Source organism: Glycine soja, chromosome 18 (assembly GCF_004193775.1).
Source record: "Glycine soja cultivar W05 chromosome 18, ASM419377v2, whole genome shotgun sequence".
NCBI lineage: Eukaryota > Viridiplantae > Streptophyta > Magnoliopsida > Fabales > Fabaceae > Glycine > Glycine soja.
The window spans coordinates 44,452,003-44,464,651 of NC_041019.1; the positions used below are offsets into that span (position 1 = coordinate 44,452,003).

The 12,649-nt window shown below is 33.5% G+C and overlaps 1 protein-coding gene across 1 annotated transcript; it reads left to right on the forward strand.

Annotated features, from left to right (window-relative positions):
• Window positions 1–9,409: 9,409 nt before the first annotated feature.
• On the forward strand, window positions 9,410–10,935 carry LOC114397290. The gene is made up of 4 exons (XM_028359370.1): window positions 9,410–9,709; window positions 9,908–10,141; window positions 10,216–10,587; window positions 10,726–10,935. Exons 1-4 carry the CDS (start codon window positions 9,410–9,412, stop codon window positions 10,933–10,935), a joined length of 1,116 nt encoding a protein of 371 aa, XP_028215171.1.
• Window positions 10,936–12,649: the final 1,714 nt, after the last annotated feature.

A 12,649-nucleotide genomic window follows, 5' to 3' on the forward strand; every position in this document is an offset into this window, starting at 1 on the left:
CTGACCTCATTTACCAGAACAAGGGAAGAAGAACGAAAAAATAGAAGAAAAAATATCATATTTAAAATTTATGACGATTATTAAAAACCGTAAAAGATGGCATTTTTACACCGCCAATTTCAATTTATTATGCTTTCAGAGGATCTAGATGTAATGGTGTTAGGCGACTTTAGACAATGAGGATTAAATGGGTAAAAAATTATAATTATAAGGATTAAAAGAAAAAAATTATTGTAACTAATAGGGATTAAAAATGTAACTAAACCTTTAATTTGTCAAAAAAATTTTTTGGTAATTTTACATGGCAAGTTTTAGTTTTATAGCAATTTTAAAGGATTTGAATATAATTGTGTTGCATTTTAGACAATGAGAACCAAAAGATTTAAGAAGTTGTATTTATAGAAACCAAAATAAAATGTTTTAAATTATAGAGACTAAAAGAGAAAAAACTTATTACAACTATAAGGATTAAAAAAGTAATTAAACATAAAAAATTTTAAAAAATAAGCCTAATGAATAACATAAATGTATTTCCACGACACCTATTCAAAACAAAATTGTGTTTTATTTTGGATAGATGCCAAAAAATGCATTTTCATTTCATCGCACAAAGGTGCATGGAGCGGAAGAGGTAAAGCTAAGGGTGCCAACAACATTAAGGGGGTACCAATAAAACATGCCTTTATACTAACATCTAGATTAGAACAAATGAACCAATCAAGCCTTACTACTCCAAACATTGCTGGTCCAATTAAGGTATTTGTTATTGACACCTTCCAAATTTACTAATAATACATTGCCCATATATATATATATATTTTTTTCTAAGAATATCCTTTTTCTAGAATGTTAAAATTTTAACACATTTCAGAAATACTTTTAAAAAGTGTTAAAATTTTAATATTATGAAAAGTATTTTATGAAAACCAATTTTTAAGAAAAAAAATGAGACACCAAATTGTCTTTAAGGGGGCAACCTTTGCACAATTTGGCATAGTTGATGATGGTGACCATAAAGTTGCAAAGAACCTGGGTTCTTGACTATGTTTCTCATTGTGAAAATTTTACTTCCTAACCAGAAGAGCGACTTCATTAGCAAACGGGACATGATTTTGGTGATTATTTCGTTTAGAAAATTTGTTATCATTGTGATTAGATTGTTGATGCATTCATGGGATTCATATTCCTACAACTGCTTCCAAAATCTTGTAATTTTATTTCTTGCTAGGATTTCTTTTAAAGAAATTGAGAAAGTGAACGTATTAACGCATAACAAACACAAAGCAACTTTAAGGCAATTTGTGCCCTGATTTTCTTCTTCTGAAAATTGGCTTCAGGAAAATACTTTTTGAAATGCAAAATTTTTAATACTTTACTTCTACAAAGTGCTTTCCAAAATGTTAAATTTGTTACATTTAAGAAAAATACTTTCTAGGATGTGTTAAATTTCTAACATTCTGAAAAATGATATTTTTGAAAAAACATATATATAAAAGAAAGGTATAATAATAAAGTTTAGAGGTGTAAATAACAATTGTCTCCTACAAAGAAGTCACGACGATTTGGAAGGAAATACAAAGAAGAGAAAAAATAAATAAATAAAGAAAAACTCATGGTTCTGAATAAGTTTCTCTGTAATAGAAAAATGTGTATATTCTATGTTTTCCTGTTTTGTTGTTTGTAGGGCCAGGATTGCAAGTTGTTGGTTTTGAAAGTGGTGCTTGATTTGCCATTGTTGTCATGTCATGTTGTGCACAACTATAACACTCCATTTAGTATCATGTGTGTTTTGTAAGTGTTTCCATGCATTTTCAAGGAATGATCTATTGATCTAGTGATGTAACTATCTAAGCAGAGAACAATGCAGTGTGCAGGCCCTAATGAAACGAAAACAAAGGCACGAGAAAGTTGTGGAGAAGTAAAAAACTAAGCACTAACTTTACAGTGATACCAAATAAAAATCCGAAGCAGCACAAGAAATTAGGGAAGAGAAATTACTCAATTGATTTGCGTTATTGCAGAATGATGATGACAGTGGGGCATGTGAGAAATTGCCAAAAGGCTATAACAACATAACAACTAATTTGACTAATACATATTTCAACATAACATATCATATCTAGTCAACTTACAACATTATGTTAACTATTTTCATGCAATTCTCTAATTCTCTTGCATATCATTTCATGATCTTGGCGTTGTCTCTCTATCATCGCAAATGTATCTTTGGAGCCTTCAACTCTTTGCACTCTAACTCGAGCTGTTTCGAGAGCATCTCTAACTCCCTCAACTCCAACTTTTTGTGCTTTAACTCAAGCTTTTCCTCCGTAACACATGCTATCTCTTTAATGGTAGAGATTTTTTCCTTTGTTCCTCTTGCATGGCAGTAAAATTAGCGTTATTAGAAGAAGTTTCAGAGGAATCAATGAACAATCTTATGTCCTTGTTCATAACTTCCGTCTATTACCATTTTTGTACATTTACACTTAGCAGAGTCATTGGATTGTTGTTGCCCTTGCCTTTCATGTATTAATCTCATGAATTCTTCCTTAGTGTTGTCCATAATGTTCTCTTCAATGATTTGCCACTCAAGTTGGTCGTAGTACTCTGAAAAGTTTGGATCCATTTGATGGATGATTCAAGTGTACATGTAAACAATATAGCATAATTTGATCGGAAGAGAGAAAGTTGTGTAATTGAATGACTTGGAAATTTTCTCTTAATGTTAAGAGTGTATATAATTTACACCATAACGGCTAGTTTCACTTTTAACCAACACCTAATTTCACTGTTTAGTTAAACTACTTATTTGAAGTACTATTTTTATTACATGCAGTATGATAGTGTTATCTTCGTTATGTAAAATTGGTCTAAGTTATGTAATTTATGTATAATTTTGATGAATTTATCTTGAGAGGAGTAAAAGAGTCCATTCAAAAGTGTTTGAAATTTGGTTTAAAATTTGAGAAGATGAGTGCACCATTGAAGGGAATTATTTCGATTGAAATTGATAGTTCTAATAACTTCCTTAAAGCACATGAGATTGAAAAGCACTCAGAAATAGGATCTTTTTGAGTATGTGATTATAAAGAAGTTACACGGGAGACGTCAATTAGCGTTAGATCTATGTATATATGTATATAGAAATATCATTATATGCGTGTCAAAATCATAGAATTCGACCATTAGTATTTGAAGTTTATAAATAAAATCACTAACGGCCAATTTTGAGGCGGTTGGAACACTATCACTTAATTCCTCAAACACCGATAACGCCTACCATCGAAATTTACTACAAGTTCAACATATCATCGCGTATGTATTCAGTTCCCATCTTTTATGAATTCATGTTTCTTTACTACAATTTTTCCAAACCCTTTACTTTTTTCAAATCTTTATTTCTTCTCGAAATCTTTACTTTTTCAATCTCTACTTCCAATTACTTATAAAATTATTATTGAAATTGAAATAATTATAAAAATAACCTTTAAATTGAAAACACTATTATAAAATTTACTTATAGATCATCTTATTATAGACCATTATATGGTATTATTATAATTAAAAATGAATGTCTTTATCAAAATTACTATTATTATATGTATTAAGTATTATTAGACAATGTTTTGCTTAGAATGATAGTTTTTCTAAGATAGTTTTTTAGGAACCGTCATGGACTCCATGACGTTGGCTTCAAAGACGATTCAAAACCGTTTTTCAATGTGTCAAAAAACAATCATCGAAAGTTATTTTTCCAGTAGTGATAATTTTAGATAATTTGAATAATTTTACTTTTCCATAAATATAATAAATCTTATACAATTAGCATTATATCATGGGAGGAAATTTTACTTTTCCATAAATATAATTTGAATAAAATATTTTTTTAAAAAAATTGATAGAATAATTAATAAATTGTCAAAGTGATTATCTTTTACAACTCTTTAAATTTATACATTCATATTGATATTTGCAATGTCTATATGTCTCTGGAGCTCAAAAAATAATTTTGTTAATTCTTTTTATGTTTTATTTTTAATTACTCGTGTCTGTCTCGTTACCATTCATAGTCTTAGACGAGGGGATACCTCTATAGCTAAGAGCTCATGCTCATTATTTTTGTAATACTTCCACACGTTCAACAAATAGAAATTCTCTTAATGATTTGATTGACATGTATCTCTATCACCTTTCTTAGGTGAACAATGCAAGGATAGATATAGAGAAAAAATAAATAATAGATCACACTACTGAATATGTATCAACAATAATAGGTACCAATTTTGTGTAAGCTTATCATTTGACTCAACTTGCATACCCACTTCTAAAACAATCTAGATACGGGAGCATAGTATTAAATCCATCCAATGCAGCTATAAACGTTTTTCCCATTTTATCTGCTTATTCAGCCTCTAAAGGTATGCATTTCTAGCTAGTTTTTTTTTCATATCCCAGTATCCCAACATTGTAAGTAAATATAACCTTTGAATTTGAATGACACTACTAAAAAAACCCTTTTTTTACGTTTCTAGGGAACTGTCTTAGAATGTGACTCAGTGGCATTTGTGTAATTAATGCAAATATAACTACGATGATCTCTCACACCCGTCTTTGTAGGTAGGACGCAATGAAACTTTTTAAATTGAAGACTTCATTAAAGATGGGATATAGAAGCAAATCGTCGTTGTTAATTAAGAAAAATAATTAAAAAATAAGTTGTCCATATTTAATTTAATTTGTAAATGTTTTTTGTTTGATGAATAATATTAATTCTGTGTTTGTTTGCGCGTAGTGTTAGAGTACTGCCTCTGAACATTAGCCTACGTGTTCTTGAATTTGAAGATGAAGCTTACAACCTTAAGGTTATTTCTCTGATATCGTCGTGTGCCGTCAGTGAGATCGTGGCCGTGCCACCCCGCCGAAGTCAGCCGCACAATCTCAAAGGTGGTTCTTGTGTCGCTCACACGCCGGCATGCCCTGCCCCGCCGGTGAAGGTGTGTGTGCCCCTTTTAATTTTTGCCTTTAACCTTGTACCTTCATGGAATGTGCACACATTTTTTACTATTAGTATGGCTTGTTTGCTGTAAGTAGTGAACTTGGTTAATGTTTGCAAGTAGCTAGTACTGGCCCAAGGTCCTTTATGGTCCACCTTGTTTGTCTCTGCAATGAAATTGGGAAGTCAGTTCAAGACCAATTTATTTATTACATGATTTTGTATTTTCATACTTGGCACCTATATAGGTAGATTGTTTGTAGGTTTTTATGATTTTGAGAGTTGTCAACCTTGATGTAGTTGGAGATAGGCATTATTTCCCCTGTTAGGATAGGTAGGAATGCTTCCAACCAACAAAACTCCCAGGTTGTTGAAGTAGTCAACAAGTTTCAATGGGGTATCTAGTGCACTGTATGAGACACTGTTGATGGCATACCTTTGCTTGCCATTGATATAAGGACCAGAGTTTGCGAGCATGATGGTTCAACTCAGTTTGATCAATCCATAGTGGTATGATTCCTAAGGGTTTGGTGTTGGTCCACTAGCTGTCAGGTTCCACCTGGTTTTGAAGCATCAAAACATAATACCAAGTTATTGCCTAATAAAATATAAATGGACAAATGACTATACTAGAATTTTTTTCCACATTGATCTTTAAAATAGGAGTGACCATATTGCTCCAGATGGATTATATAGGGAGTCCTATTGGATAATAGTTCAACACTTGGAAAAGGTAAATATCATATGACTGGAGGTATTTATAACATACATATGTTTTGTTTTTTTTGGATTGTTTGAAATTTCATCCAGAATTATAGGCAGTAGGCGCAATTGTAAATGGTGCACATGAAGTTTTCAAGAGGTAGAAGGAAAAGGACTTGGTTTCTTGGACCTCAATGATCACTGAATATGCATAACATGGTTGGGCCAAGAAAGCATTAGTGGTATTCGAGGGGATGCAAAAACAAAATTTGGATGTGAATGCTATAACATTTACCGGTGTTGTTTCTGCAAGCACTCATGTTGGCCCAATTGACAAAGTTCAATACTACTTCAATGTAATGATCAATGATCATCAAATTAAGCCAACGAAGAAGCACTACTGCAATATAGAGCTTGGAAAACTTGGTGCTGAAAAAATTATTTCACTTGAGCCACAAAACTGAGCTTTATCCAATATGTATACTGTAGCAGGAAATTGGCAAGAGGTGTTCAATGTGAGAAAATTGATGCATGAGAGAAAGGTGAGAAAAGCACATGTGTACAGTTGGATTGAGGTGAAAATAAAGACATACACATTCTTTGCTGGCAATTTGTCACATCCTAAGTCATACCATATTTAATCAAAACTTTAGGAGTTAAACATTCGATTGAGGGAGGCTGGTTATCAGCCTAATACAAAAAGAAACTATTCTTTATCATCATAGTGAAAGGCTTGCTAATGCTTTTAGGTTAATAGCTACACTTCCTTAAATTCCCATCCAGATATTGAAGAATCTTATTAAGTTAGTGTCTGCGGAGATGGCCACAAATTTATCAAGCTAGTGTCACTAATTGAACAGAGACATATTGTTGTAAGAGATAAAAATGGTTTCACCACTTTAAAGGTGGTTTGTGCTCATGTGGGGACTACTTGTTGTGTTTTGGGCTAATATGCTGAATTTTTTTTTGTTGATATATGAAGATTATAGAAATATTACACGAGATTGGAATCAGACAGTCGGAGATATGACATAGATTTGGGTGACTATTGTTGAAATTAATAGGTTTATAAGGGACTAAATAACAAATATGATAAAATCCTTTGGTCACTGAACACAAAAACTCATTCATTCTAATAAACAATCCTTTTTTGGTTGTAAATTGGAGGTATCTACCACTTTTATTTGTCACCTAACTAATTCCTCCCATTGGGTTAGCCTATTACTAGGTAGAGTGATAACTCTAGTTGCATGCTACTACATTCTCAAGTCAAAGATCGAATCTCAATCCTTAGTTAAGGGACTCAAGTGTTGAATCATAGTCCTATATGTAACTTAGATTTATTCAACTTATTTTGTTCAATTGAAAATCAATTTTGGCACTAAAATTCCTACATCAATTATCAATTTACCCTTGAAATTAATATTTTTGTGTGTGTGTTTATTCAATTGAAATTATTAAGGGCATTATTGTGAATTTTTTATTTATTACCAAGGTAGACAAATTGAACTTACAAACCTCACCTTTTTGGTTATTTTGTATAGGTCAGTTGGGTGATTTCTTGATTCCTTTTTCTGCTTCCTAAGTGGGTGAAAGAAGAACAAATAAGAGGTCAACCAAATTGTAGTTTCTAAACTTGATTATACTTAATCTTTGTTGCTGCATTTTGCTTAACCAATTTTCTTATTTTCGTTTTGCATTGGAACTTCTTCATGGTACAAATTTTATGATGATGAGGTTTATAATTTTTGCTTCTTCACATTTTATGGCTCTATACTTAAGGTGAAGAAACCTACTCCAAATTAAACAAACTGATCAAGGTGTACATAGCTCTGTGTCAACATGATCAACATAATTATAATATTGTGTCAAATCCACTTTGTAGAGCAGTATGGCTTTTGAAATTAATCTCTTAAAAGGATAACAAAATATTAGAACCCCAAAATGTTTCAAAAATTAAATAACTTCATTTCTATTTGTTAGATCATGAAACCACCCAAAATGGAAGGAATATTTGTCAAACAATTAAAGGATTGTCTTGAAAAGAATACTAAAAGAATGAAGTTTTTATTTTACCTTTCAAAAACAAATGTTGACATATGAAGAATCTTTGCTTAGTCCAACGTTATTAAGATTTTTATTTTAGCCAATAAAAAGCTAGAAAGAAGTGAGGGTTGTCAAATATTCCTTTCACAATTGTGTCAATTGATGATGACAAGAGTGATCTATCACCAATATACCTGGATTAAGTTTTGACCTTAGTATGGCATCAAGTAGTCTACTGCTTTCACACAAGAGGAAGAAAATAAATTTTAACCAAACATTAAATTAATGATAACAAAAAGAACCGAACAATTGTGCCAAGGTAGTTATTGTGGCAATGTAGAAAATAAATGGACAATTGATTAAGTGACTATACAAGACTTTGTTAAATATTGGAAGTACAACAGTTAGTCATACCTTGGTAGTAAAAGAAATCAAGATACCTTTAAAGGAAGTTACAGAATTTACCAAAGTGAAAACAATTAAATAAATAAAAGTGTTCTTTTAATACCAATTACACACCCAATATATACTATAAGAAGAAGCAAAATATTGCCACAAATTTTTGGATTAATTGTAATCTGATAGTTTATGAGGGAGAAAAAGGATACAGAGAATTGATCATTGAGTTGCAATGTCAAACAGGTTGTCCATTGAGGGGATAAAGAAGATTGATCATTGAGTTGATCAGTTCCTATAAGAAGAAACCAAATTACAGAATCATGTAGGTCTACTATGTCTCCTTAGTTTGCATTCATACATGTTCAAATACTTGGAGTTTTGTCCAGTAGGTGTAAATATTTACATCAAAATTAGCAAACCCTTCTTCTTTATTTATGTAGAGGTAAAGAGATTATAGATTGTTATGTGAGATGGTCAGCATTAGTTAGTTGAGATGTCGTTCCTCAATGCCATAATTGACTTTCCTGTAGTCTATATTCATTTTTGTTAATAACATGCATGGACAAATTTTATGTGACTGCTTTACTATCTCACCTACTCACAGTGTTTGGGATTGGTTGTAGGAACTACTATTTCACTGCCATAGGAAGTTAAGGCGCTTTTATGTCATTCTTGGTTGACTAAACATAAACTCATACAATTTTCCTTGTCATCACCATAGTCATAGTTATTGTTACAAGTATCTTTCCAGGTATGTATGTCATTATCACACTTATGGGGATATTACATTTTGTCATATATGTAAATTCTTTAATATTAAAATTATGTGCATCCTGAGTGACCCTTAGTTTCCTGTTTAAGATTCAATACAATGATGAATACGGATAGTTTGGATTAATCATTGTATTGGATCTTGAATTGTCCGTTTGGATAGTTTGGGAACACTCATTTTTTTACTTCATTCATAGTTATTCGTTAAGTATGTTGTGTTATATTTGATTACATTTTGGTTTACTACATATCGCTTTGTTCTCCGGGTGCATACTTGAATGTGGTCAATTCATGTGACCACTTTCATTTTGTGCACTTGGAGACCAATTCGAAATGCTGTCAAAATTTAATCAAATTTACCACAACGTACTTAACTTGTACATATGAATGACGTAAAAAAAGGGAGTTCCTGAATGGGATAGGACCACACCTTTTTACGAAAAAAGTGAGATTATCATGCATATAGGATAACGTACTTGGTATCATAGAACAGGGAACATGGATCGAAGTTGGATTAAAGCACCTCACATAAGCGAAGACTATCAAAATGGGGTTGAAGATTTCTTGCAATTTGCACAACAAAATGCACTAGTATTAGCTACAAAATATTTCTGCCCATGTGTTAAATGTGTGAATGGGAGACGTCAGTCGTTGAATAACATCAGATCTCATCTTATATGTGAGGGGTTTAGTTCGACTTACACAAATTGGATATGGCATGGTGAATTGCCACACATTTCAACAACCCCTCAACCTGAGGCAGTTGATGTACAAACCGAAGATCGTATGGAAGACATGGTATGTGATCTTGGCTAAGAGAGTTTTCGGCATGCTCATGCGCATTATTATGAAAAATTACAAACAAATTTGAAGAAGCCATTGTATGTGGGATGCACAACCTTCACTTGGTTATCAGCCGTGCTAGCTTTGGTGAACTTGAAGGCTAGGTTTGGGTGAAGTGATAGAAGCTTCACTGAGTTGCTTGTGTTATTGAAGAATATGCTTCCTAATGATAATATGTTACCGAAGAGTCACTACGAGGCAAAGAAGATATTATGCCCCGTGGGTATGGAGTACCAAAAAATTCATGCAAGCCCTAATGATTGTATTATGTATAGAAATGAGTTTGCAGAAATGCGCAACTGCCCGACATGTGGGGTATCACACTACAAAGTGAACGATGGTGGATGCAATGATGGTGCAGCCATAACCAACAGTCATCCAGCAAAGGTTTGTTGGTATTATCCAATAATGCTAAGGTTTAAGAGATTGTTTGCTTGTGCATACAATGCAAAAAACTTAAGGTGACATGCAGATGGAAGCCATTGTATGTAGGATGCACTAACTTCACTCGGTTATCAGCCATGCTAGCTTTGGTGAACTTGAAGGCTAGGTTCGGGTGGAGTGACAGAAGCTTCACTGAGTTGCTTGTGTTATTGAAGAATATGCTTCCTAATGATAACATGTTATCGAAGAGTCACTACGAGGCAAAAAAGATATTATGTCCCGTGGGTATGAAGTACCAAAAAATTCATGCATGCCCTAATGATTGTATTCTGTATAGAAATGAGATTGTAGAAATGCGCATCTGCCCGACATGTGGGATATCACGCTACAAAGTGAACGATGGTGGATGCAGTGATGATGCAGCCATAACCAATAGTCATCCAACAAAGGTTTGTTGGTATTATCCAATAATGCTAAGGTTTAAGAGATTGTTTGCTTGTGCATACAATGCAAAAAACCTAAGGTTACATGCAGATGGAAGAATAATTGATGGGTTGCTCTAACATCTCGCTGATTCTCCATAATAGAAGACAATTGATCGCTTGTATCCAGAATTTGGAGAGGATCCAAGAAACCTAAGGCTTGGTCTTGCTTCAAATGGAATGAATCCTTTCGATAACTTGAGCACCAATCATAGTTCATGGCCTATTTTTCTAATGATTTACAACCTTCCTCCTTGGTTGTGCATGAAGCGAAAATACATTATGTTGTCTATGATCATAGCGGGTCCAAGATAGCCAGGAAATGATATTGATGTCTATCTGACTCCCTGGATTGAAGGCTTGAGGAAATTGTGAGTAGATGGGGTTGATGTGTATGATGTGAATGTTCAACAAACCTTCAGGTTACGAGCAATGATATTTTGCACCATTAATGACTTTCCACCTTATGGGAATTTGAGCGAATATAGTATGAAAGGAAACCACACATGTCCTATTTGTGAAAAAAAAATGAGTTACATCCAACTGAAACATGGAAAGAAGACAGTATATACAAGGCACTGAAGATTTTTGAAACCTTATCACCCATATCGGCGATTGAAGAAAGCGTTTAATGGAGATAATGAAATTGAAAGTGCACCTAAACCCTTAGTTGGACACGAAGTTTATGATTGGGTGAAAGACATCGTAACTATCTTTGGTAAGACACAAAAGAGGGACGTGATGCGAAGAACATTTGGAACAAAAGGTCAGTATTCTTTGATCTTCCTTATTGGTGCAATCTGCATGTATGACATTGTCTAGACGTTATGCATATCGAGAAAAATGTGTGTGATAGTTTGACTGACACCCTTCTTAACATTAAGGGCAAGACAAAGGATGGTTTGAAATGTTGTCAAGATTTGGTTGACATGGGTATATGAGACCAGCTACATCCTGTTTCACGAGGTGATCGAACGTATTTGCCCCCAACATATCACACAATGTCAACGATAGAGAAAAAAAGTCTTTATCATTGTCTCAAAAATGTGAAAGTCCCACAAGGATACTCTTCAAATATCAAAAGCCTTGTGTCAGTTAAGGATTTGAAATTGGTTGGCTTGAAATCTCATGATTGTCACGTATTAATGCAATAACTCTTGCCAGTAGCTGTTCATGGTATCTTGCCTAAAAAAGTTAGGGTTGTCATAACTCGCTTGTGTTTTTTCTTTAATGCTATATGTAGCAAGGTTATTGACCCTCAACTGTTAGATAATTTGGAGAATGAAGCTTCGATCATCCTATGTGAATTGGAGATGTATTTTCCCCCGTCATTTTTGACATCATGATTCACTTAATTGTTCATTTGGTGGGGGAGATTCGGTTCTGTGGGCTTATTTTTTTACGTTGGATGTATCCGATTGAGCGCTACATAAAGGTGTTGAAAGGATATACAAAGAAGCATTATTGACCAGAAGCAAGCATTGTTGAAAGATACGTTGCTGAAGAAGTTATTGAATTTTGCTCAGAGTATATAAATACCACTACCCCAGTCGGGGTTCCTCAAAGTCGTCATGACTCCACGACTCAAGGTAGGGGTACACGAGGATTTAATGTTGTAACCATGGATCGGTAGCAACTGTCACAAGCTCATCTATATGTACTAAACAACACAATAGAGGTCATCCCGTACATAGATTCTCACAAAAAACATGTCTCAAATACTCACCGAAAAATGAACAAGATGAGGTTGTTGCGAGAGCACAAAATAACTTTCATCAACTGGTTTAGAGAAACAATCTTCGCAGATGACAGTGCTTCGAAGACACTAAGATTGTTAGCTGTTGGTCCAAATCTCAATGTTCCAACTTGGCAGGGATATGATATCAATGACTATTCTTTCTACACAAAGTCACATGATGGAAAAAGTAGCATGCAAAACAGTGGGGTGAGTGTTGACGTTCATTCAGATTACTTTTGTAGTGCTTCTAATAATAATCCGATTCAAGCCTCCATGCCTTACTATGGAGTC